Genomic DNA, 26261 nt, shown 5'->3' with positions numbered 1-26261 from the left:
CTTGATTAATTTTTTCCTTTTTTTGCTTTGGAAACAAGGGTAGATGATGATAAATTATGTATAAAACATGGAGTAGGAATAAAAGTGTGAGAATATTATTAGTCCAAAGCAACCATGGTTTTAAAGAGATGTTACAATTATCAACAAAGTTTTCGTCTATCTAGTAGTGTATGCCCCCTAGATCTCCCGAAAGATCAAAAGGTGGAAGATTCGATTCCTGATAGTGAACACACACTTCGAAAGGAATTAGACGATTAGTATTTAGCAAATCACAATATAGTTACAAGAGAATACTGAAAAAAAAGAAACACAATGATGTCAATTATGGTTGTGAATCCAAACTTAAAACCTTGAAAGCAATTATGTTTGGGATGCTAGGTTAAAATATGAGACCAACCTTTAGCTATTTCTTGTTTAGTTAGTTCACGGGACTTAAAGTATTTAACTTAGAACCTAACCTTAGATTTCACCATTGAGTTATCACTAGATTTAAGAAAGATGAGAGTAGCATAATAATTATGATATAACATGTAACTTATAGAAAGGACTAAGTAAAGTAGAAGTCATAAATACAGATGAACTACACCGCAGTTATAAATGTACTATTCAAAACGACCAATGTATAAGGTTCTCACTTAATAAAGTCTCAGAATAAAAGATGTATGTAACTTTATTCCTGCGAGCAAGTAGATTTTTTCTGGTATTCAAAACCATGACTTCTTGATCACACAAGACAGACAACCTTATAGTTACGCAGAGATTTGGAGGATGTCTTTTTCTATTGAACATTATTTGGAAATGATAGTGAGTTACACCAAGGTGGCAGCCGTTAGCTTCCAAGTTTGAAAGACAGTGTTGTCTATATACAAGATTGGCAATCAATAATTTCTCATGAAAATTTCACAACAGAAACCGTTCTGTGATTTTGAATATAGTTTTTATTCCTAGTCCCAGATATTGAAGAGATACAAATTCTTAAGGACGAGTGTTGGTTCAAATGGTAGATGCTTGATTCCTCTTAAGCAAGATCTCGGGTTCAAGTCCTATAGATGGAAAAAATGTCTGCAGGGATAGAAAGAAACCTCTAATGCTAAATGTTTTTTCCTTTTGTGCTGATAGTCTTAATCATCACTATTATGATTATTATTATTATACATGTTAATAGGGTATGATTGAATACCAGAAAATAAGTGAAAAAGATTGCAAATAAAAAAGAGTATAATCATTGTCTTAAAGTTTTGGTTGATATGGTCTCAATTGTGTGACTATTCATGTTTCACTAACCATGAAACTTCGAGAAACTCTCCGGTCGTTGTCTGGTCTAACAATACGCTACTTTCTCATCTTCCTTTTCACAAATTCGACCACTGATTTCCATCTCTGCTCTGCTGATGTTAGTCTCAGCTCTTTTCTATTCTCATCTTCTTCATTCTCTTCTCTTAGTGATTCTCTTTTATTAGTAAAATATCTTATATATATTTTGTTGTTTTATATGATTCATCCAAAGTTACATGCTTTCAGCTTGTCTTGTTTGTGTGATATAAATTTCATGTTTTTTTGCAGCAAACATCTCATCCAGACATAGATATTATTATAGTAAGAGTTCAAAGGTTCGATTTCTGGAAACGACACCTGTTGGGAGGACGTACCTCGAAAGAGATTAGTTCTTTATCCGTATATGAGGAGATATCCTTGATTTATAGCGAAGTTAGTCTTTTACCTCAATAATATGTTATTTCACCATATTTTTCCTTTTATTCTGAATATGTTATATTTTATCCCAAAAACAAGAACAAAACTAAAGCATGCTCCACCTTTGTCAATGAATCTTCATGTTAGTCACTGAACTTCAACCACAACAAAACTTGCTTCAATGTTTCGAAAACTTATGCTGATAGTAAGCCATATTCATTCTAGTTTGGACCTTTTCCGACCATTGCAGGCAAATTGTTATGGTAAATTACCCTCATTCATGCATGCATAAACATATACATCAATACATGTACCATTCATTCACCTATATTTTCCATGTACCTAATTATTGACTTTTGGTCTTGCCTGTTCTGTATGCATTTTTATAATTTAGGTTGTGCACAACATTGAGGAGAAAGTTGGTTTTGGAAAAGGAGTTGCTGAACTTTATGCAACCATTGATCTAGAGAAGGCACCGGTCGGAAGGACAAGAATTATAGACAAGGAGCATAGTAAATCCTAGATTCATGTGAAGCTGCAATTTTTTGATGTTTCAAAAGACAGAAGATGGGCTCTTGGCATTAGAAGTCCTGAATTTCCTGGTGTTCCTTATGCTTTCTTTTCACAAAGAAAAGGATGTAAGGTTTCTCTTTACCAAGATTCTCATGTTCCAGATAACTTTGTTCCTAAAATACCACTTAGTGGAGGCCAGACTTATGAGCCTCAGAGATGTTGGGAGGGTGTTTTCGATGCAATCACTAACGCAAGGCACTTAATATACATCACAGGGTGGTCTGTTTATACTGAGATTTCCTTGATAGGGGATTCTATGAGGCCGAAACCTGCAGGAGACACAACACTGGGTGAGCTTCTCAAGAAAAAGGCAAATGAAGGTGTCAGGGTGTTAATGCTTGTTTGGGATGATAGAACATCCGTTGGTTTATTAACAAAGATGGGTTGATGGCTACTTGTGATCAAGAAACCGGTAACTTCTTCCGCAATCCTGATGATGGTGGAAGCATTATTCAGGATATAGAACTTGCAACCATGTTTACTCATCATCAGAAGATTGTGGTAGTAGACAGTAAGTTGCCGATTGGAGGGTCACATGAGCGAAGAATTGCGAGTTTTGTTGGGGGTATTGATCTTTGTGATGGAAGATATGATACACAATTCCATTCACTTTTTAGAACCCTGGACACAGCACATCTAATGACCTTCATCAGCCTAACTTTCGTGGTACGACAATCTCAAAAGGTGGTCCTAGGGAACCTTGGCATGACATACACTCTCGGCTTGAAGGCCTATTGCTTGGGATGTTTTGTTCAACTTTGAGCAGAGATGGAGGAAGCAAGGTGGAAAGGATTTACTTATTCCACTGAGAAATCTTGAAGATGTCATTATTCCCCCATCCCCAGTGACATTCCTTGATGATCATGAAACATGGAATGTTCAGTTATATCAATGCTATTCGACGTGCAAAGAAATTCATCTACATCGAAAATCAGTATTTCCTTGGAAGCTGTTTTGGTTGGACTGCTGATGGTATAAAGCCTGAAGACATTGGTGCTCTGCATGTTATCCCAAAGGAGCTATCTCTCAAGATTGTTAGTAAGATTGAAGCTGGGGAAAGGTTCACTGTGTATATTGTGGTTCCAACGTGACCAGAGGGTTTTTCGAGAAAGTGCATCAGTCCAGGCAATATTGGATTGGCAGAGGAGAACAATGGACATGATGTATAAGGATATTATTCAGGCACTCAAAACCAGGGGAATTGTAGAACATCCTCGGAACTATTTGACATTCTTCTGCGTTGGTAATCGGAAGATCAAGAAACCAGGAGAGTATGAGCCTCCACAAAAACCAGAACCTAATTCAGATTATATGAGAGCCCAACATAACCGACGCTTCGTGGTTTATGTTCATGCCAAGATGATGATAGGTAAGTCACAAAATTAAGCTGGAAAAGGCTGATCTGTAGTGAGTTTATCTTTCAAGTAAGTAAGGATGCATCCACCCTTAGATCAGTTAGTGGCTTATCTACATGCCCTTTATCAAATCAAGGGCTTTTTCACTTTAAAACAAACTGTGTTATCCTTTGAAAACCAATCTTTCAAGCTGCAGAAACCTCAAATATAATTTCTATGTCTCCAAGAACTTGGTCTTTGATGCTAGACTTTTATTTTTTATGTATGCAGTGGATGTTGAATACATAATCATTGGATCTGCTAACATCAACCAGCGATCAATGGATGGTGCAAGAGACTCTGAGGTTGCGATGAGAGCTTATCAACCGTATCATTTATCTACCAGCCAGCCTGCAAGGGATCAGATTCATGGTTTCAGCATGTCATTGTGGTATGAACACCAGAAAGTTTAGAGTGTATTAGGAAGGTGAATGAGGTTGCTGTTAAATATTGGGACCTCTATTCCAATGAGTCACTTCATCGTGACCTTCCTGGCCACCTGCTCCGCTATCCTATTGAAGTTTCCAGCGAAGGAAATGTCGTAGAGCTACTGAGATTTGAGTTCTTCCATGACACCAAGGCTCGTGTTCTTGGCAGCAAAGCTGACTACCTGCCACCCATCCTTACCACTTACGGTCTGCTCGCGATTTGGATCTTGGAGTGGAAGGAAGAGAAAATGAAGGCTTTAGAATCATATTACAAATGTATTTAATGGATGGTAAGTTTTTCTTTTTCCTCCATTACCGTCCAAAAATCAACTCGCATATAGTGCTTGTGGTGGAAGTGTGAAGCCTGTAATTAATCACACTTGTTATGTTGTATGTAATGGTCTTGTGGGGATGTATTTTATTTTATTTTCCTGAAGATGGCTTCAAAGCTGGCCATGCCCGAAGTCGTTACCTTAACCGCAAGGAGGGGGATGCCGAAGGCAGGGCTAGTGACTAGAGTGAAATCGTATCAAGGTAGCCGTACTGGAAGTACCCGATTTTAGCATTACCAGATTTTAGCAGTACCCTGATTGCAAGACTTTAGTTCTATCATGGATAAATTGCAGTGTTTCTTCACTTTATTTGTATATGATTTCTTAATTCATTTTATTCAGCAACTTCCTTTCCTAGCCATTTATAAACAAATCTAATGCATACCAAAAACATGCAACTTTGTAAGTAAAATATATATGAAATGTGCCTCATGTTAATGATACAAATTAAGAAACACTTCACAATGTGGCCTTATGTAGTTTCAGCATGAAAGTCAATTAAGTAGAAAGTCAAAATGAATATTCTTAGCAGAAGATACTCACTGCAAAAGGAAAAGAATGCCACTGCAATTTTTTGATGGGCTGCATTGCATTTGTAGTTGGACCGACAAATGAAACTTATGAGATAAGACTGCATCTATCCTCTTCAGGATATATTAAGTACGAGTCTCTTATACTAATATTAAGTTGTTGTTTTTTTGCTTATTTAGCCAATTACACATGGTATAAGAAAAATATTAGAAACAACTTTATTTGAAAAATAACCATGATTTTAAAAATAGAAAGACATCCTTAGAAGTAAATTTGGCTAAAACCAAGATCATAATAACAACATTAGAAATTGGGTATGATCCAAAATGAATATTTGATAAATATGAAAAGTGACAGCAGAAAGATGTAATTATTATTTTTGTCTGTATTCACGTGGTATATTTAAATTTGTAATAAAATTATGCATAGAAAATGGAAATTAAAATGCGGAGAGTAGACATAAAAAAATAAAAATAATATATCATCCTACTAAATACTCATATTAATCCTTATGCCCACAAGAAAATAATATATATCATCAATTAATATTTAATTTATTAATGATTGATTTATAAGTTACATGTATTACTTTTGACATAGATATAACATTAGTCGTAGAAGAAGCTTACTAGAATAGAATAGCATAGGTGTAGTTTGGCAAAAAAGGAGGCATGGGATATGTAAAATAAGAGGGGACAAAGACAGAACATGGAAAAGACCCGCTGAAAAGTGTAGAGATGACGTTACCGTAATCATCTAAACAGTTACGTGCGTGTTTAAGGCAACAGGCCCCACATAGGGTTCAGACAAAAATTCAACAATTATGAGTTTTATACACTGTTAATTTATTATCTGTTATTTATACTCCTGAAAAAATAATCTAAATGAATAATAAATAATATAGTAAATATATATTTTACTCCGAAGATCAATGGGAAAAAATATGATAGAATAATTGTACCCCAAAATCAAAATCACAACTTTCAATCTGTAAGTACTTGTGAGGAGTCTATTCAACACAGTTGGATGCATTCTCTCTACAAAGTACGACCATTTTGCAGCCAGGTGTATGCATCCACGTACTGTGGTTTCACCCTCTTTTTGGTGTATATCTACTATCCCAAAATAGCGTGTCACTCCATGTGTTACTATTTGTGATTGGTCAGAAAAATAATTAATTATTAAAATTTTAATTTAAATATATTTTTTCAATCAATCATAAGCAGTAATATATAGAATGACACATTTTATGGTATAGCAGATGTGCTCCTGTATATGTGTGTGACCGATTTTCAAACAAAACATGAAGGCTTAATTAATACATTGTATTTATGTTTTTCTTTTTCAACCATCTGGCCTTAACTGTACCTTAAGCAATGTTTGGAATTAGTGTCTCTCCTCTTAATCAATAATAATATATCATATATAACTATACAGTTTAATATGCATAATTTAAAAACTTTTTACTCTATTAACATATCATTATGATTGATGTGTATCAAATTATTATCATAGTGAAAATGGGTTCAACCCTTCTCCTATGGATTAAGCTAACTGAAAAGCTTCTCAAGTCAGTGTCAACAGTGAATCTCAACACTCAGTCAGCTCTAGCAGGAATCGTATTATCAAATTATTGGCCTAGATTAGTTAACCACATGCTATTACATGTTTTTACTAATATTTTATTTATGATCTCAGTCGCTAGTTATTTATGATTTTTCGTTTGTTTGTATTATCCGTCAGAAAGTAAGTCTTATATTGTCTACCTCATTATCTCATGAATTATTTTTAATATATGTTGGGCTACTCTTCTTATTGTCAATTAGTTTTGAGATGAAAACTTAACATGGTATCAGAGCCAAAGTCTAACTTCTTTTTGGTTGTTATGAGCCAAAAAATACCCTTTAGTTATGGGTCAAAGGTAACTCTTCATCTGATCTGCAGGCTTATATGGAGGGGGCATGTTGGAAAGTAAATCACACATCACCTACCTTATTGTCCAGAAATATTAACATGTTATCATATATATGCAAAAAAAAATCCATTAGGGCATGACATAAGTGAATAGCAAAAGAGCAAAAATATGTGTTTAGAATGATCTCAGAGCCTGATTCATAACAGCATTGAATGATACTTTGGTTATTGTATGGATTACATATATATTCATAAATTATTTTACACTTAACACTATATTAAAATGAAATGAAATCCATAATAAATGTTCTAGAATTAGAGGTTAAATGGCAAAACCCTAGGGAGGGTAGGGGACTAGGGATCATATATAATATCAGTGAGTGAGTCACTATTCAGTAAATAGTCCAAAATCAGTTTCCACCAATTTCCCAAAAAAAGACCCAACACTCCATTTTTCACTTTGTGAATTCCATTATATCATGGAACCATACCATTGTCTCTTGTGTAGGAAACATATCCTTCAACTTTGTCTGACACATTTTTCAAACTCTTCTTATTTCCCCTATCATATTTCAAACACCACTACTCCTATCCCTTTCACTCCCTTAACTTTCTTCACTACTACTGTGTCACTATATTACTATATTCCAACACATCATTTTCCTTCTTAGACTACTCAATATCACTCATGTTGATGGCTTCACCTGCAGTTACAAGTAGAATCTACTCTCTACATGGCTTCAAAGTTGCAATCACTGTGGCTTTCTTCAGTACCCTTCTACTTCCCAAATCAGGTAAAAACAAAAGGCACCCCTTTTTTCATGGTTCTGCTATGCATTTCTTGGGTTTTACTCTCTCTAACTAGTCTCTATCTTTAACCTTTATTCTTCTTTTCTTGACATGTACTTTTCTACCCCCTATATGTTACTTTTATAGTAGAAGAAATTATCACCTTTTTAAACCATAATAATAAAGTTAACCATCATGGATCCTATATGATCCGAACCATGTAATGATTTCCAATTCTTGGTAGTGAATCTTTTATTGTTAGTGTTAATGATGAACCTTGTGGTTGAACAGATGGGTCAGTATTCTTTGAAAGCAATGAGATTATGGAAGATGAAAGCAAAATGGTAATAGGGTCAAAACCTCCAGCTTGTGTAAACAAGTGCATGAATTGTAGGCCTTGTATGGCTACTGTGGTGGTTCATAATCATCACCAAAAGAAGGGTTTCAAAGTGTTATCACATGGAGAAGATGATAGATATTACCTCCTTTCATGGAAGTGTAGATGTGGGAATAAGCTGTTTCAACCATGATTGATTACTTCTTCTTAGTTCTAATACTTCTTAGAACCCTACTTCTGTTGATGCTTCTATCATTCACTCTCTAACTCTTCTTTGTTTATGATCTTAAAGATTATCCTCTTTAGATTATATTATATGTTAGTCATTGGTCATGTTTATTCTCTCATGAGTTTATTCTTGTGCCTTATTCTTTTTAATTTATTAAACATTTTTGTATATTTATTCCCATATACTTTAATGCTTTATGCAACAAATCAATCATCAAGATCAAGATAATAATTTAATGCACCCTTTATTGATTAATCTCTTTTGGTACCACAAATTATATATATCATCTAATCTTATAAATAAGAAATTAAAACTAGTGTTTTTCAAGATGTACGAGAATATAACTGTCTTTCATAACAAGTATTACTTATAGGAATCGAAACCTTAATATTTGGTCCGGAGATCTATCGCACACTGTGATATGTCATGTATTCACAAACATTTTTTATTGTTTAATTTGAGAAACTATTTTGTATAAAGTTGTACTATTTTTGGGAAACAGAAAGTAATTAATTAATGCTCTTGTTAATTGGTGGATGGTTACTCCAGTTTACCTTAACGAGATAGTTTTTTGTGTTTATCTTTAATTTTTCTGATTAATCTATTCAAGTATACAATAACACACATTTGACCATAAAAGGAACAAATTCCATGAACTAAACCTAAGAGAAAGTAATGTGTTCAGATGATAATGCATGCAAGACTAACTCAGGCAAATGATGCAGGGGTAAAAGTGTAATATCATTTTAAATAAAAATGATATAAATGTCAATGTGAATTACTATTTTACTTTTACACCGTGCAATTTCTTTTTCATTAATGGAGAGGAGTCTCACTCGGATTCGAGATTCATAAGAGAGTGATAGCAAATAGAATAAGACTTCTCTATTAATAGAGAGGCAAGTACTACATAAAACAAAAAAAACAAAAGAAACAATAGTATGATAAAATATTTGTATCTCTTAATTAATAAAGATGATGGTTCTTATACCAAATGTAATTGGAGCCCTAACACTACTTGAGTTAATTATAGAGTAATATCAATATCAGAAATATTCTACCTTTTTCTAATGTATGTGCATTGCATATTTAACCATACTTAATGATTTAAATTTATAGATGGAGTTGATTTGTTTTATATTTGAGATGTGATATTTTTAATTTTATAATAGATAAGAAGATAAGTATTTAAACATGTATTATTTGGCATTTATTAGAAAACACTATATTCTTATAATAATTTATTGATGTATAAAAAAATAAAATATTGAATACGTTTAGACTATCTTATCTGGTTGTAAAATAATGGATTTTATTTGTTAATTAATTAATTATGAAGATTTGCAAATAAGAATTTGATTCCTTCAAAGTATATTATTTCATATTTTCTAATCTTGACTCTTTAAATTGGTTATATATTTTTTATTAATATGTAGTTGTGTATGCATGTGAACCATGCACTATATCATTTTTTGTACTTCTTTTCTCTTTTGTTGTTCACTTTTTTCTTATGCTTTTTTGTTGGCATAGTAAGACCAAGTTATTCGCATTATTTTGGTCAAATTTGTGTAAGTCATACATTAATTTCATATTAGTTGCACCTCAAAGAATATATGCAAGGAATTTATACTTGTAGAACTTAGGTCGCTACTAGATCGAATAATAATCATAATCTTCTTTAATAAACTATGTAGTAAAAGTACCATGTGGAGTAAAGAAATTTAAACCAGATTCTTTTTGGTCAATGGAAAATAAATATAAATAAATAGTAAGCATTTTGAACATTTCTTTATTCAGTGAGTCATGTTTCTTTTGGTCTAAAAAGTTTTGGGGATAGAAAAATCATATTGTATATAGGTCAAAATATATATGTCATCAGCTTTAATAAAGTTTCCAACAATATTCACTGATAACTTATCAATTAATGGTATCTACTTAATAGCATCCACAATCCATTTTTAGTTTTAAATGAGCTGATTATTTTATATTTGTTAACGCATTCCAACAATTTAATTAACAATTTAAATAACTTAAGTTAAAATCATTTCTAAGGATACAATTCTATTTCCGTTTTTAAATGGACCTCACAAACTTACAATAATATATATTTCACATTAATATTAATTTCTTCTCTCTCTTCTAATAATTTTTTTCATTTTTTAATCTTGCCTCAACTATAAGAACGGTACATATTTTGTTTTCTATTGCGAAATATGCATAAAAACAGTTCTTCTTCAAGGTAAAATTTAAAGAAAAATATTCTTATTTGACTATAAACTCATTTTTTATCACCATTATAGTGCTTTAATAAAATAATAACAAGATTAATCATTTTTTAATTAACTAATAAGTATAGGTCTTCAAATCATAGATGAAGTAATGAGTAAAGATTAATCATTTTCAACTTGTTTTTTTTTTGTGTGCAGTAAAGAAGAAACTAAAAAGTAAAAACTAACATTTTTTAAACATAGATGAAGTATGACCTATTTATTCTAATATTTGCCCCCATAAACACTTGGAAATTAAATTGCATGTGCTCATATCATGCATACCAAACCAATGGGAAAAGATAGTAATATTCATCATAAGCAAATGGGATTATATATCATAATAAATGTACAACCATGAAAATAATAAAATTTACACTATGGCATACGAAAATGATTCCTTAAGTTTACATTTTCTGATCAATGAGAAATAAAGAAATACATAAAGTAATACATATTTTGGGACAGAAGATATGCAACACTACATAGTTGAAATATTGAACAAAGCCTGATCTCAAAGCAAAGATCGAAAACAAAAGAAACCAAAAACCACATAAGAATTAATACTCTGTAGTAGGGTGCACCATATGATCTGAGGTTGAATCATTATCAAAGTAATTATCACAGTTGATTTGATCAAGTATGAGTACAAATCCCATAGCAAAAGCAGCATCAAAACCAGGTTTAACACAAAGAGAGAAAACTTCCTTCCCAAGCATCACACTCGTTGTGGGGTCCACCTTCCGATTAATCACAGCCATTGATTCCTTAACCCCATTTTTAACGGTGCAGCAACGTTGTGAATAGCATCCTTCAATGTGGTATTCCTCACCTGGCTTATCGTACACCTCCACTGTAACGCTTGCACGTTTCATCATTGATGCTTTCTTCGCGCTGAAGATTGCTTTATCACCGTCCATTCTCTCCCCTTTAAATCCTTCCCACCGTTGATGAAGACTTGGCCTCTGATTCACAATAATTTAGTTACACACATCAAAATCACTCTCCAAAAACTAACGATAATGGTTAAATATGAACAATAGATGATAAATCGGTAGTATATCAAACTTCTTACATTATCGGTATATACATTTTTTTTCTCATTCTGTAATGCACATATCATCAACCATGCTTCTAAATTAATGTTTTCTTATATGCTTATGAGATTATTACTCCTACTACATTGCAATTCATCAAACTCAAGTTTTATCAACTCACGACATAACTGCATCATCCATCGTTATATTTAATTGACTTTTCAGAAGAAAAAGTAATATAAATGAATGTTACACTGACAATGAATATTACAGTATTTGTTGTATACCTTACGGCGAACGGTGAGAAGACAACGTCCATTTGGATCCATAAGAACGAGTTCATCTCTAATGGTATCTGGTCCATAAGAGTCAACTCGGAATACTAATTTGCCATTACAATCATACACAGTGAAGCCATCACCATCGAAGAATAGAGAGGTTTTTAGCACTGTGAAGTTCATCTCTTCTTTGTATACATATCCATCAACCAAACCCTTTTTCATGTTTCTTGCACTTGATCTAGAAACCAAATGGGTCATGGAATTTGGAACTAGTAAATTGTATTATAAGAGTTGAATTGCAAAGGGAAACATTGAGAGCAATATATTTATATTACTATAAAGTGGAGATCGAGAATCAATTAGAAGACTATTAATGTATTTTTGTCACATGTCTATAACAATAGTTTCTCAATTAATTATTCATGATTAATAAAAGTGGGGTATGGAATGTGTCACCATTGAAATGGAACCATGCATGGGATATCTTTAATGTAAACAAAATCTTAGGGACCCAAATAAATATCTATAAATATGATCCCACGTGAGTTTTTATACATACTTTTTCGATAACTAAGATGCCATACACATATATATTATATAAAGATGTATTGGGGTAATTACCGACAAGTTCTTACTCAACTTATACACGAAATTTTGTTCCATAGTTAGTTATATAAAGCTGTTTAATTTGGAAAATATAGCATCCTCTAGATATTCAATCAATAAAAATAAATAATTCCTCCAATAATAACATGTGTGTTATGTATTTGAATTCTCTCCGGCTATGTTGCACAAATACGGATACGTGTATCGGATACGATACGTATCCGATACGTCGACATGCATTTTTTCTAAAATGTAGGATACGATACGTTCAAGGATACGCGTATAAATTAATAAAAAATACATAAAATATGATAAAATTATAAGTATAAATCAAAATATTCACAAAAAGGAACATACTAAGCGAAAAGAAACTAAGAAGTAAGAAATGTAAGCATTTTTTTGTTTGTTCTTCACAACATACCTATGGCGGTAGAGACAGTAGCACCGACCAGCGACGTTATGGATCGGAAAGTACCAGCTATTTGAGGGTCAATGTGGTGTGATGGTAAGTTGATAGGATGTGACCTTTAAATAAGTGAGTGTTTATTGAAAACAAATCTATCTTATCATAAAACGAATCTATATATCCTATATTTTATTCAAAACGAATCTATATATCCTATATTTTATTCAAAACGAATCTATATATCCTATATTTTATTGAAAACGAATCTGATACGTGTCTTGATATTTATTTTTATTTTTTAATTTTTTTAATTTTTGGATACTCTATGAACACGTATCCTTCGCGAATCTGAGCGTATCCGTGTCGGATACGTGTCGGACACCGACACGCGGGGGTATTTGGTGAATCCGTGCATCATAGCTCTCCGGTACTTAATAGACAAAGTCTTATTTTTACGGTTGTGATAAAAGATAGAAATATCATATCATTATATTTAAATGATAAAATTGTTATATTCTTCCATTTTCTATGTTGTTTTTCATGTACTACTAAAAATGGTTTTAACTACGATTTAATATATATATATAATATATATACACTGACAGTATAAATATTTTTTACGCTATTAGTAAATAATCTCTAATTGACTTGTTAACTACTCTTGACTCAAAGAGAAATAATACAAATCAACAGTAGTAGTTGATATACTGACAATATAAAAAACACTTTACATTGTAAGTAGATAGATTTTAATAATAAATATTCATAAGGGTACTCACAGTTGATCCATTTTGAAAAATATATAACTGGGTTGGTAAGGAAAAGCTTATCTTACAAGTTACAAACATAACCATTCCCATTTTCATAAACACACCTATATTTAATAGGTATAGAATGATAATGTAAGTATTTTTTTACACTGTTAACTAATCATTCATCATTTATATGTTAACCATCACGATATGTTGACAATATAAAAGTTTTTATAACGACAATACATAGATTTTAAACTCGTTCAGAAATGCCGAGTTCTCGAAACACTAAACACTCTAGATTCAGCAAGTTAGCACAAAATTGTGCTAGTCACTTATCATCTGAATGTGATAGTAGAGAATGCCTTATAACTCTAATTACATCACTGAGAGACACAACCCCAACTAGAAAATCTTGTTGATCAACCACCCAAACTCTATGCACATGTTTAGTTACTACCTTATCAATTACATCATGTATTGGTGATTCAACATGACAAGTCACAAGTTCCCTTATAGAGTTCTCACTCCTCTCTGTATCAAATGCTGTGAACAATGGACTTGTTGCAACTTCTTCAGTGAATGCTAGTGCACTTATTCCTAACCATGATTTCAGTGTTGCTAAGTAACATCCCCTTAGATCAGTTGCAGAAAATGTACCAATAAGTTTCCTGCACCTACCCTGCAATTGTTAGGAGTCACTCATTGAATAGAATAGCAAACTCAATATGTTACTTAAGGCATAAAACTCTCTCACCTAATAGACTAGTCTTTTTGGTTAGGCTCTTCTCATGTGCTTAAATCCTAACAATTTGTGCTTTCATTAAGAGTTGTGTGACGGAAAGGACTAAATTAAGGTACATTACTGAATACTGATAGGTGAGTGAAGCCGCCAAAAAAGAAATTGCTACCATCGGGTCACTTTCGATAGAATAACAAATTCAATATGGTACTTAAGTCATGATATTCTCTCACCTAATAGACTAGTCTTTCCCATTGGACTCTCCTTCCAAAAGACTAGTATACTAGATGGGAGATCGTTATGTCTTAGGTAAGACATTGAGTTTGTTATTCTAGTTAACGTGCAACTCCTGACACGAAAATAACTCCTATATACTACTTATTCTTTTTAAATATATCATGACCCAAGATATGGTAGTGTGTGACTAATAAAATTTCTTCTAGCATGAAATTACTATAATATGAAAAGGGTATGTTGAGAATGAGATTTACATTTATAAGCTGCTTATGATCATCTTCACTTAAATCAGAGGCTCTAACAATAGGAACAGCATTTAACATAGCAGACTTTAAGCACTTTATGGCATCAACTAGTCTTGTGTTGTTACTTATAGCATAAATCATCTCAGTATCAGCACCCAAATCCTGAACAGAACGTGCCAAAATGTTCTGTAATTCACCACCAGCATTGTTTTTCACGAACTTAAGCACATCCATTTGAGTGAGCATTTGGTAGCTAGAAGCAGCCTCTACAAGTTCCACACCAGATGACACATTCTCCATTTCGCCGTAAACCGGTACCATAGCACGGTGGATCCCTTTGCTGAACACTTCCATACAATCTAAAAGGCTAGACTTGGTATATAGATATAACATAAGAATATCTGAAAATCAATGCTTCAATATTGAACAAGTGAACATACTCAAATAACTACTTCAAAACCAATTTTACCAACAATCTGTTGGGTAAACTTAGTAATAGTCATTTGAGTTCAATGAATAATCTTTTGTAGTAATTAGTAAAGATTAGATGATATGAAAATAAACTAATCATACATATTTGAATTCAATTTGGAAAACATAGGAGTATGTAGATTAAAGCATTTTCTATGGTGAAAATTTACAGATAAAAGGTTGAGGTATATTTTTGTTCCATATATGCTCATGAACTTGGTCTCAAAAAATTATCAATTCAATACTATTTTTGTACGAACAAGGGTATCTCCTCACCAAGTCAGACTCCTCTCGAGTAATGGAGAGGACAGTTAGGTGAAGATACATAAGAAAACTAAAAAACAATAACATTTTTATCCCTTTAACTTACATTAAATTTCATTTTTACCCTCACATATACATTAAAAAACCTAGTTGTCCTCTCCAATAATGGAGAAAAGTCTGACTCCTCCTCACCATTTGGTAAGGAACTAATTTTTATCGGCGTGTGTGACTGACTAACAATTATCGCTCCTAGAAATCAAACAATTGGCTTTTTGATCGTCCAAGGGTCTATAGAAGGACCTTATACTTCTAACCATATTGTTACCAAACATATGCATTTTTGTAATTATCTATATCATAATGCACAAATTAGAAGAATAGTTTAACCATAAAAGAAACATATTGACCAACTAATGAACCTTGTATTGGGGTTGAGAGTCCACAAGCTAAGACCTTCAAAGGAGTGACCAATGATGGAAGAGACAGGGACATTCATCTTTTGATCAAGATCATCGATAACATCATCGTCATCGTCACCACCATCATCACCAGCTATATGTGCCACAATATCAAGCATTGTCACCATCCCTATATAATGCTTCCTTGTACCACTTTCCTTATCACACTCCACAATCATAGACCCTCCAGCTCCGATCCATTGCCCCGGCGGCGCAGCCACTGGCACCGCCGTCACCTTGTTTGCCACAAGTGTGTTCATAGTGTGGGCTAGTGAAGCAGTGTATGGCACCTCCACTAGCCTCTTCTTGTTCACCATTAAATCTCTCACCTTCTTCTCCTTAATACTCATTCTTTCACTGCATTGCATGTTTTTAGTTTTTGTTGGTTTTTGTGAATGTTTCTAGTTGTTGCTGTGAAACTAAGAAATGCTTGTGAATGAAGAGATAGGTATTAGTGGAGAAATATAGAGGTAGAATCAAAGATATGCATGAAAAGACAAAGAGTGAGTGCTGAGAATGTTCTTAATTGCTCTACTATGTTGTCCTTTTTCATGGGATGCTATATATACGTGTAGTCTTGAGATTTGGAACATTCTGCATGCATGTTTTGGTCTTGCCAAGTGTGATTGTATACTAGATGACTCATCAAAGCCCCATGCAATGATAACACTTTTTTCTTGCTATCAACAATATTTTTTCAACCTTTTGCGTAGTTGTCTTCTCAACGATTGTTACTCTCAAGAATCGAAACTTTTTAATTATATTAATGATTTAATATGATATATGATCACTAAATCAATAGTTTGTTGGTACAATGATGACACCTGCATGATTATTTTACTTTAGATAATATTTTTTAAGAAAGGAATAATTATTATTGCTATATATAAAAGTTGACTTTTTAAAAGGGATTCGTTGAGTAGATAGTTAAAAATGCTTCATTTCAAATATGGATAGTTAAAAAAAAAATTGTGGGATTTATGTAATTTTCAGTATATATGGTTTGACCGTTACGACCTATATATAAATGTAATGAATCTCAGAAAAAATGAAGAGATTAGAAAATCAAATCCGCTCCAAAAGCTAACCCTAGAGATAGATTTTTGGTGTAGATTATAATCAGAATCGATTTTGGTAAATTGTGAGAAAAAGCAGAAGAAAAAGTGATTATCGAGCAGAGATGTCTGCTGCAGTGTGTGGAAGTAAGAGATCTTTATTCGAAGACGATCTTTCTCCTTCACCTCCACTTTCTTCTAAGAGGCTTCGTTGTTGTTGTTCTTCTTCTCCGATTTCTCTTTCACTTTTCAATCACCTTCTCTCTCTTTTTCCTCATATGGATCAGCATGTTATTGAGAGAGTAATTCAAGAATGCGGGAATGATATAGATGCTGCGATTAAGTGTTTGCATGGTCTTTGTTTGGATAATAACGTTGCTGAGAATGTTCATCAATCTGATCCTAATCTCAACGCAGGTATGGGTTTGTAGATTGTTTAAATGTTTAACGGGCGAATTAGGGATTAGGAAATTTAATTTCTAGAGAATTTTTGATGCATTTGATTTTGAATTTATTTGATGAGGTTTTAATTTAATCTAACGACTTGCGAGGTTACCTGATTTTGTTATGGACGTGTTTTATGTGTTTTTATTGGATTGAGCAAAGGACTCTTGGGTCGGGTTACCAGTTGAGTTTTGGAGGGTATGGTCGGGAAAGGGAAGGCTTGGGAGCCATGAAATATAGTGCAATAGCTAGTCCATGTGGTTAAATTTTATCTTATTCAGTGAAGGTTTGAATTTAATCCCAGACTTGTATGATTATCTGATTGCTATATAGTGCAATAGCCATGAAATATAGTGCAATAGCTATGTAGGATATCGATTTTGATAACCTTGGTTCACATGCAAGCTGCAGCAAACACTAGCTTAAATTACAATAGCCACAGAAATAAAGAGTTTCAAATTTCAATTGGATGTTCATTGAGCTTTTTTGTTATAAAGCTACACCTTTTAAAAATATTATTGTGTCTTCTGAATGAGATATTGATACATTTTCATTGGAAAATTTGCAGGTGATTTGGAAGATAATGGGAATGCCTCTGTTTCCGCTTCTGATAATCATTCAGCTTCGAACAATCATCCTGCCGATGGAGCAGAATGGATTGACTCGTTTGTTACAGAAATGACATGTGCTGCTAGTGTTGATGATGCCAGAGCCCGTGCTGCTAGACTGCTGGAGGTTCTAGAGAAATCAATCAGTGCACATGCAAGTTCTGAGGCAACAAATGCTCTTCAAAAGGTATATGTTCATGCTAGAATCATTGGTCTCGGAAGCAATCATGTAGCAACAGTAGTTTGTTGGGGACAAAACTGAGTCATTTAGCCACATTCAAGATTCATAGCCTGTCTTTGATGTTTTGACATCTTCCTTTTAGCTAAGTGGGTCCTTTGTCTGCTCAACATCAATGCATGATATATGTTTTGGGCAAGGGATTATTGAAGTAACAGTGGATAGTATCAATAATTGAATTGCTGATTTTGTACAATAATTGTATAAGTGGCTTTTACTTTCAGGAAAATTTGATGCTGAAGGAGCAAATTGAAGTGCTGACTAAAGAGAAAAATTGTTTTAAAAGTGCTTTTAGAATCCAGCTTGAACGTCTGTCTGACTATGAGAGTAAAAACCAAGAGTTGCAGCTGCTGAAGCAATCAGTGTCTCAATACCAGGAGCAGATCAGAACTCTTGAGGTCAGAGTCAGCTTTAGCTCTGTTCTGTTAACCTGTTCATGCAGTTTGCCCTTTGACCAATACATTTCAGTAAAATCATAATTTGGTTTGAAAAGTTAAAAAATGGTTACAAATTCAATTACTATTTAAATAATCTGAAATCCTTCCTTTGCAAAATGGAAGAGAAAAGGAGAAAATTATCTGAGCGCATAAATTGTAGAAAATATAAATGATTATGGACATCTATGGTCAACTCCTGTATCACAGTTTTGCTGTATACTGGCTGATAAAAATGTGTCCCGGGTGTTGCCATAGCTGCCACTGTGATTACTTGTAGATTGAGGATTAACTATTAAGTTTCAATCCCATGGGAGGAGTACATCGCAGGCTCTTATAAATGAGTGCAGGAATTTACCATTCACAAGTCATCTCCCAATTTCTCCCATCTGCTTAAGGGGTGGGTTTTCACTGGTCGATTTGGCAGAAAAAATTCCAAACTGACAAACTTTGTCAGGGTTGCTTCAGCTGGTTTTGGAGAAAGACTTCCAGCTAACCCAAACATAGGTAGTTGGTTTGGTCGATTATGTTGTTCCTTTTGACGAATCTGTGATTTGTGGGGAAAATACTATCTATTGGCACCAAATTATTGAAATCAGCTTCCCTGATTGCTTAAGAACTCTGTGGTAATGAAACAGAATGTCTTCAGGTCTTTCATGCAGCAGAGAGTAGAGCATCTAAACAAAACTTCCATAGCATCAATGCATAAAAACCTCCACACTTAAAAGGGCAAGTTAGTTCTATAATATATCCAAACACTGGAACACAAGAAAATACTTTATACTAAATTTGATCCATTGTTACTTTAAGGGATTAGTAGAGAAATGATGGTTCACAATCTAAGATTAACAATCTTCCCAAGGAAAAAGATTATTTTGCATTGAAGTATTTATATGTTTGTGCATGCTAATGAGTACAATATCTATGGCTTTGTTGTCAGGTGAATAACTATGCTCTTCAAATGCATCTGAATCAGGCACAACAGTACAACCCTTTTCCTGGCCGTTTCCCTCCGGACGCCTTCTAACGAATGCAATGTGTGTAATATCATGATAGAGGCAGCAAAATAGTTGCATCATGTTAATTATTTATGTCTGGTGTCTCATGTCCCCCTTTCCAGAAAACTGTGTTGTTAATGGCCAAAGTTTGTTTAGCTCCTGTAGGTCAACGAATGATATTTGTTCCTAGTTCAGGGATGGTTTTATCTTATTTGTCAGTTGATTCATTGATTTATTCAGATTGTATTGTTTTTCGGCATTAACTGCATTGTCATTGCTGAATGAATGCTGGGATTGTTAAAGGTCAATTTGGTGCCATCACAATTGAGTGGTGCTAATAATATTTGATTGCTATTGAATTTTGACTATTTGTATTGATCACTATGGCAATGTCATTGGCTATGAGTGCAAGCTCCATTTACCTGATTAATACATATTTTAAGTAGATTATGTCTTGAAACTTTTGGCAGGTGCTTTATTTTTTCTTTTAATTATATAAAAAGCATTTTAATGTTGGAATTAACCTATCGAACATGCATGGAATAATAGGATCTTCAAAGGCTACCTTGTCTGAGAGATATAAGCAGATTTACAATTATTGGATTTGGAGTTTCTCAGTTACCTTACACATTATTGTGTCTTGCTAGGTAGGATTCGTTTGCAAGTTGTTTTTGGAGTGCAAGGTAGAGAAGGGGAATGCTTCAGAGCCATGAAATACGTGTGTAAGTTTACTCTCAAGCCTTTCCTTTCACCCTTAATGTACACAACTTTTTTGGTACACAGAAGTTTCTATATGATAGCTTAATTCTCCTTGCCTTTAATTCTCATGGCCTATAATGTACACAACTTTTTTGGTACACAAAAGTTTCTATATGGTAGCTTAATTCTCCTGGCCTTTAAGCATTTCTCAATATATTAGTGAACTTCAGTTTATGACTACCAATTAAGTTTTATGATCTATTAGTTTTTAATTCAGATCCATGAATCATTATTTGTCACAATGAAGGTAAATTATACATGTAGTGACTTTATATGTGAGGTTAGAGTTTTGAATTCTCTAGACGTTACTTTAGGGTATATTTTTATTCATTTCCTTCCCTTTCAAAACTCAATTCGTAAACTAGGAATGTTATTATAAATTTGATTTTTTACATCTGATTAAAATTTAAACCAAATGTTATATCACTAACCAAGCTCTACACAATTATTAGTAAACTAATTTTTTTAACCGAGATTTTTGTTGTTACCCATTGGAGGAAATAAAATTCACTCTGGTAATCTCTAGACATAAAATGAAATAATCCCCAACTATTGTAGCAGACCCTTGTTTTAATCAGCAGATAAGTTATGAATGTATGTAAAATTATGACATAAATACTATGTTTTTTTATTTTTAGAAATAATTTTGTAGATAACTTATCTTCTGGTATAAGAAGATACTTTATTCTCTAAACATATTCAGGTATACAACTTATACATGTCATCTTTCTAAGAATTCATCTTTGCATTTAGTGCACATCTAATAACAGAATTGATTTGTTTCCTTAAACTGCCATTGTCTACAAACACATGTGCCAACATCTTCTTCAAGTCATCATAAGTGGTGTCTGATTCTACATCTTCTGCTAAGAGTTGTGCCTGTTACCATTTTTTCATGTACCATATAATCAAAACCAAGACCATTATGCAAAGTTGAAGAAAAATACAAGACCAAAGATAAAAGATAAGCATATCTAAGGATAATTAGTATGTCAAGGTTGCATAGTATACCTCTGCAAGCAAGATACCAATCTGATTATCTGAAGTTGCTAATAAATCCAAAGCATCAGATTTTGATGTGAGAATATTTACTTTATCTTCCTCTTCAACAAGAAAGTTTACATTGCATTCTTCAAGTCTCTTATGAAGGATTGCACATTCATGCACCAACTTTGAATTAACATTATGTGAAAGTTTCATTCTTTGCTTTTCCTCATGGAGAAGGCTCTACATAACAGAAGATTCAAACCATATCATTTTATTAAGAAAGATTATGGAATGAGGAGAAAAGCCAAATTTATTTGAAAAAAATAAGATAATGGGCAGAACTAATTAGAATCGATTAATCGCGTCTGTGCTTCCTCTTCCCCTCTCAAACTCATGGAATCAATCAAATTGAATGTTTCCTATTATATAAAATGTCGAAAAATTCAGTGTTAGATGCAACAACCAAGAAACAGAAAGAACCAATACCTCGACATCTAGTTTTTCCTTCATCAATTCACTGAGCTGCTGCTTCAGTTCCAGCTGAGAACTTCTAAGGGAGTTGACCTCCGTTATTAGTAACTTCGTATCTGTCTTTGATTTCATCACAAACTCGTCGTGATTTTTCATCAAGTGCTCAATTTGTTCTCTAGCTACGTCTAGATCTTGCTGCAACATTTGCTTCTCCTGGATAACAGATGTTTTTGTCGATTCTGCTAGCAGCCTTTCATCCTAAACCATTATAACTTTTCAATATAGGCCACTAAAATGGAATAATAAAATATGTTTAAGGTAAATAATCACAACCAAACCTCTTCAGATTTCAATTTCGCTTCCATCTCCAGGCACTTCCTTCGAAATTCCTCCGTATCCCACTGCATTTGTGTAAACCTCTCCTTTTCAGTCAAGACAGCCTGCTGCATGTTTTCTCTGAAGATCACCCGAGTAGTTTCAAGTTCAATTTCTAAATCTTTGACCTACAAGTAAAATAAAATATTCAATACAGACACACACAGAAATAGAGAGAAAATCCAATAGGATATAACTTCTTTTCATTTTTCATCACTGAGATTGAAGTCATTTCAATGTACTTAGCATTTCTCTGTTAAGTTAGTAGTTGCATATTATTGAAAGTTAAAGCTATCTGATAGTTACATCGAATTTAGGTTTAAAGAACTGGCAAACCAGATTTTGCCATGGTAAAACACCATAAAACTGGTCAAGATTATTCTATCTACATCTAATGAAAATCATCAAAATTATTCTAACTGCAAGTGACAAATGAAAATCTCTATTTCAGAATTCAGAAATAAACGAAAAATCTTTAACGAATATTCTATACCTTTGTTATGAGATATTGTCTAGCAGCCATTTCTTGATTCAATCTAGCTATAAGATCCTCGACATTTGTTTCTGCTGTGGTCAGTCCCTGTTGCTGGGTATTAAGAATTCTGTTCAATTTGGGTCGCTCATCCGATCGAGAAGTTATCAATGAATCAGAGTTTTCGGAGGGTTCATGGCTCACAGGAAGGTCACGTGAATCATCCTGAATGGAGGTGGTCGCAGCTGAATTAGATGTTTCACTATTCCCTAAAGAACTTAAGTCACCTCCGGTGCTCTCCATTGACAATCTCTTGACATGATCGTTCAACTTATAATCATGCATTCCAGGTGCAAGAGTATCACTAGTGACTTTGTCTATACCATTATGTTCAAAAATAAAGTCCTTGTTGGATGTGGCACGATCAAGAGTTTCTTCGGTTGAATTAATCACTGTTGTATTCTGCATGCTTCGATCCTCGTAAGGGGTAACTTTATCAGAATTGGATGCAACAGATGAACAAGGAGCCTTTACAGAACCACATGAGTTATCTGGGAGAGTAGATATCTCATCTGATATATGCTGATTCATATCATGGAATGCTGAAAAATATCAGCAGCAGAAAGGCATTAAATTTCAGTGGAACATCATGCTGGACTGCTTTCTATTCCTCCGAATAATGAAGAACTACTTCAAAATATGGCGTAAAAAGATAAAATGTTCGGCGTAAGTTTACAAGGAAAACATACCAGATCTAGCAGCAGCTTCTAGCTCAAGAAATATTGCTACTGGAGCACTTCTTGATAGATCAATATCAGATAACAGTTTTTCCATCCAATCAGCTAATAAGCATCTTCGCTGAAAGTAACTATTCATCAGCTTCTCAAATATAAACTAAATCAAATACAAGAAATGATATCAAATGCTTAGTAGTTACAGTAAAACTTAGTGACAAGCAACAAAGGATGGATGAGTTATCTACCTCTTCCAAAAGTGCATGGCTTTTAATTCTCATTATCTTTTTTGGTGGAGCTGAAGGCAAATTTTTCTCAGGAAATTCTTTTTTCAGCTGGCAAACGGACGAAAAAAAATAAGTTTCTCACTGCGAAATTTACTGAAAAACAAAGTTCTTTCCACCATGTAAAAATAAATTGATATGATAGTTCATTCATATACTTACATCAGAAAACATGTTCAAAAAATCATTAAATCTGCGTAATATGACTCGCGAAGTGGTGATTCCTTGTGGAGATTGTATACCAACTTGAACTCGGTAGAACTATAACACAAGGAAGTTAAAGGTTAAACTAAAACAGACATAATAGCAATTCTCAAATGTTACTACTTACTAGCACAGTTTTTGTAGTTACTACTTACTAGCCCAATGTTTATTCTGTAAAACCAACATAACAAAAAGGTAATTAAGAGTCCATTTGTTTAAGTTTTAAATAACTGATTTTAAAATATTCTAAACAAGTGATTTTTTTTCAGAATCTATTGTACATTTGACTATAGTTATAAAAAGTTAAAAACTACTTCTTTACCTCCTCTCTCCTCTTTTGAGGATAGTTTATTTTTAACTTTTCATGAATATAACTTCTCAAAAATACTGAAATTCAGATTCTGTTCTTTTACAAAAGCTCAATGGAACAAGCCTATCTACCGTATTAAAAGAGTGTGTCGTATTTAATAATAAAGTATCTTTCTGACCAATCAGATAGTGACACAATTTTTTGGACAGAAGATGTGCTCCGAACGAACAAACACACATGTAAGTTCATTGATGAATGAAAATAAGAAGAAAAAAAATGATTATACCACAACAGGATCAGAATCAGTTGATTGAGGGACATCAACCCAAGAAGGAACAGTAACACAGAAACTCCAACCAGTGTGAGGATCATGTGGCCAAACAGAATTCCTTCCATCCTAACAACAAAAATTTCATTTTCCACAATAACCCAATAACTTAATTAACACTAAAAATTATAAAAATGAAAACTTTAGCGAAAAATGAAAGAATTAGAAGGAATAGAAAGATACCCAAATGCTAGGAGGAAGACTCCAATCCATGCCAAGAGGGAGAGGTGAAGTTCCATCATGGCGATGTTTTGGATTGATCAAAACGGTGTCGTTTGGGAGATGAACTGATTGATATTGAAAAGGGGAAAAAGGGTTTATGATTGTGGGATCACAAAAAGTGTAAGCATTGTAACTGAAATCAATGAAAGACATTTTCAGAGATTGAAACTATAATCTAATTCACGTTCTTCTTCTTTGTTTTTTTTCATTTTGCACGTGTGTATCATCATTTTATATTATTAAATTAATTGATTAATTAATAAAATCATTAACTTTATTATTAGGTTTGATTTTTATTGACTTTCATGAGAGAAAAATCATTGACTAAATTAATTGTTATTATCTAAGTTTATAATTGTTTGTTGCAAAACTATGTTCCAAATATAATAATTGAACTCATTTAGATGATATTCATTTTATTATTAAATTAAATTATTCTCGTTTAGTTTTCTCACTATACATTGTATCAAATTTGGATAAACATGTATAATAACAATAAATAATTAAATAACACATCAATAAGAATGCACAAAATCTTCTAAATAAACAAATAAATAGGAACTTAGGAATTAAACTTTTCATTCCATACAATGTTATCAATGCTTTAACATTATTTTTACAATAAAAAATATATACACAAATTATACAAAAGTTTTTTATATTTTTAATATATCATTCATGTCTAATTATTATAAGCTTTTAAATATAATAATACATATGAAAAATGAATAATATAATAATTAAATATAAATCTTTATACTATCAAAGTATATATATATATATATATTATGTTTTATAAAACATATCAATATAAAAATTATATCAACTATTGTGGTAAATATGTTAAAATATGTCCATAATTAGTTTTGGTATGTAGGCATAAGAAGGTGAGAATATTAAGATTTGGTCCCTAAACATAATTTATCATATAAAATATTATCCCATTAAATAATTTGGTCATTTTGGATGCTTGCACTTTATGGTTCCATTTTTATGGATTTTGAGGGGAAACTATCATTCAATTGGAATAATACAAAAACTTGTGGTTTAGTTTGACTAATATATAGTGCCAAATCTTATTGAAAAAGTATTAGGAGTTTCTAGGTTTTTATATATTTACAATATGAATGTGATAAACTCAATATACTGAACTTATAAATATAATTTATTCAAATAAAAAATATACAATAAAAATCACCACTTAAAAATAAATATACAATTTTAGAGTTTAATAAATATAAATTACAGAATGTGTATTCAGAACAATTTTTTTATAAATAAAGCTAAAATGATATATGGTGGGTTATATGCAAATCAATTTAAAACAATCTAAAAAGGATAGATTTGTATTGA

The 26261-nt window shown here is 32.7% G+C and overlaps 5 protein-coding genes and 1 pseudogene across 7 annotated transcripts; 3 read left to right on the top strand and 3 right to left on the bottom strand.

The window, feature by feature from the left end:
- Nucleotides 1286–8780, top strand: LOC109342246 (annotated as a pseudogene).
- Nucleotides 7505–8210, top strand: LOC109342807 (EPIDERMAL PATTERNING FACTOR-like protein 8). Its single transcript, XM_019580812.1, has 2 exons — nucleotides 7505–7658; nucleotides 7945–8210. Exons 1-2 carry the CDS (start codon nucleotides 7553–7555, stop codon nucleotides 8181–8183), a joined length of 345 nt encoding a protein of 114 aa, XP_019436357.1. The 5' UTR covers nucleotides 7505–7552; the 3' UTR covers nucleotides 8184–8210.
- LOC109342507 (protein LURP-one-related 5-like) lies at nucleotides 10986–12062 on the bottom strand. Its single transcript, XM_019580484.1, has 2 exons — nucleotides 11811–12062; nucleotides 10986–11451 (listed from the first exon to the last, which is right to left on the bottom strand). The coding sequence occupies exons 1-2, from the start codon at nucleotides 12060–12062 to the stop codon at nucleotides 11047–11049; spliced, it is 657 nt and encodes a 218-aa protein (XP_019436029.1). The 3' UTR covers nucleotides 10986–11046.
- On the bottom strand, nucleotides 13744–16574 carry LOC109342805 (SNF1-related protein kinase regulatory subunit gamma-like PV42a). The gene is made up of 3 exons (XM_019580808.1): nucleotides 15947–16574; nucleotides 14802–15159; nucleotides 13744–14250 (listed from the first exon to the last, which is right to left on the bottom strand). Exons 1-3 carry the CDS (start codon nucleotides 16351–16353, stop codon nucleotides 13900–13902), a joined length of 1116 nt encoding a protein of 371 aa, XP_019436353.1. The 5' UTR covers nucleotides 16354–16574; the 3' UTR covers nucleotides 13744–13899.
- Nucleotides 17065–20021, top strand: LOC109342804. The gene is made up of 4 exons (XM_019580807.1): nucleotides 17065–17457; nucleotides 18053–18279; nucleotides 18555–18728; nucleotides 19705–20021. The coding sequence occupies exons 1-4, from the start codon at nucleotides 17166–17168 to the stop codon at nucleotides 19789–19791; spliced, it is 780 nt and encodes a 259-aa protein (XP_019436352.1). The 5' UTR covers nucleotides 17065–17165; the 3' UTR covers nucleotides 19792–20021.
- Nucleotides 19906–25097, bottom strand: LOC109342802. Of its 3 annotated transcripts, XM_019580805.1 has the most exons (11): nucleotides 24870–25097; nucleotides 24645–24755; nucleotides 24007–24105; nucleotides 23809–23895; nucleotides 23576–23684; nucleotides 22848–23428; nucleotides 22448–22482; nucleotides 22318–22339; nucleotides 21995–22237; nucleotides 21533–21748; nucleotides 19906–21400 (listed from the first exon to the last, which is right to left on the bottom strand). In XM_019580805.1, the coding sequence occupies exons 1-11, from the start codon at nucleotides 25059–25061 to the stop codon at nucleotides 21251–21253; spliced, it is 1845 nt and encodes a 614-aa protein (XP_019436350.1). In that variant the 5' UTR covers nucleotides 25062–25097; the 3' UTR covers nucleotides 19906–21250. The 3 variants fall into 3 exon arrangements, with proteins under 3 accessions (XP_019436350.1, XP_019436349.1, XP_019436351.1); XM_019580804.1 differs by having other exon boundaries at nucleotides 22318–22482; XM_019580806.1 differs by lacking the exon at nucleotides 21533–21748 and having other exon boundaries at nucleotides 22318–22482.

The sequence above is a fragment of the Lupinus angustifolius genome, chromosome LG03 (genome assembly GCF_001865875.1).
Source record: "Lupinus angustifolius cultivar Tanjil chromosome LG03, LupAngTanjil_v1.0, whole genome shotgun sequence".
In the NCBI taxonomy this organism is placed as follows: Eukaryota; Viridiplantae; Streptophyta; class Magnoliopsida; order Fabales; family Fabaceae; genus Lupinus; species Lupinus angustifolius.
This window is presented reverse-complemented; position numbering and strand designations above follow the sequence as displayed.

Excerpts from the sequence above, each read along its gene's own strand:
- LOC109342804 (XM_019580807.1), top strand. The coding sequence starts at position 17,166 with ATGTCTGCTGCAGTGTGTGGAAGTAAGAGATCTTTATTCGAAGACGAT. Across the intron at positions 18,280-18,554 it reads CAACAAATGCTCTTCAAAAG|GAAAATTTGATGCTGAAGGA; the intron begins GTATATGTTCAT and ends TTTTACTTTCAG. Across the intron at positions 18,729-19,704 it reads AGCAGATCAGAACTCTTGAG|GTGAATAACTATGCTCTTCA; the intron begins GTCAGAGTCAGC and ends CTTTGTTGTCAG.
- LOC109342805 (XM_019580808.1), bottom strand. The coding sequence starts at position 16,353 with ATGCAATGCAGTGAAAGAATGAGTATTAAGGAGAAGAAGGTGAGAGAT. Across the intron at positions 15,160-15,946 it reads ACTCTCAACCCCAATACAAG|CCTTTTAGATTGTATGGAAG; the intron begins GTTCATTAGTTG and ends TACCAAGTCTAG. Across the intron at positions 14,251-14,801 it reads ATCATAAGCAGCTTATAAAT|GGTAGGTGCAGGAAACTTAT; the intron begins GTAAATCTCATT and ends TAACAATTGCAG.
- LOC109342507 (XM_019580484.1), bottom strand. The coding sequence starts at position 12,062 with ATGACCCATTTGGTTTCTAGATCAAGTGCAAGAAACATGAAAAAGGGT. Across the intron at positions 11,452-11,810 it reads TTCTCACCGTTCGCCGTAAG|AGGCCAAGTCTTCATCAACG; the intron begins GTATACAACAAA and ends ATTGTGAATCAG.
- LOC109342802 (XM_019580804.1), bottom strand. The coding sequence starts at position 25,061 with ATGTCTTTCATTGATTTCAGTTACAATGCTTACACTTTTTGTGATCCC. Across the intron at positions 24,756-24,869 it reads GTCTTCCTCCTAGCATTTGG|GATGGAAGGAATTCTGTTTG; the intron begins GTATCTTTCTAT and ends TTTTGTTGTTAG. Across the intron at positions 23,896-24,006 it reads TTTTGAACATGTTTTCTGAT|CTGAAAAAAGAATTTCCTGA; the intron begins GTAAGTATATGA and ends TCCGTTTGCCAG.
- LOC109342807 (XM_019580812.1), top strand. The coding sequence starts at position 7,553 with ATGTTGATGGCTTCACCTGCAGTTACAAGTAGAATCTACTCTCTACAT. Across the intron at positions 7,659-7,944 it reads CCTTCTACTTCCCAAATCAG|ATGGGTCAGTATTCTTTGAA; the intron begins GTAAAAACAAAA and ends GTGGTTGAACAG.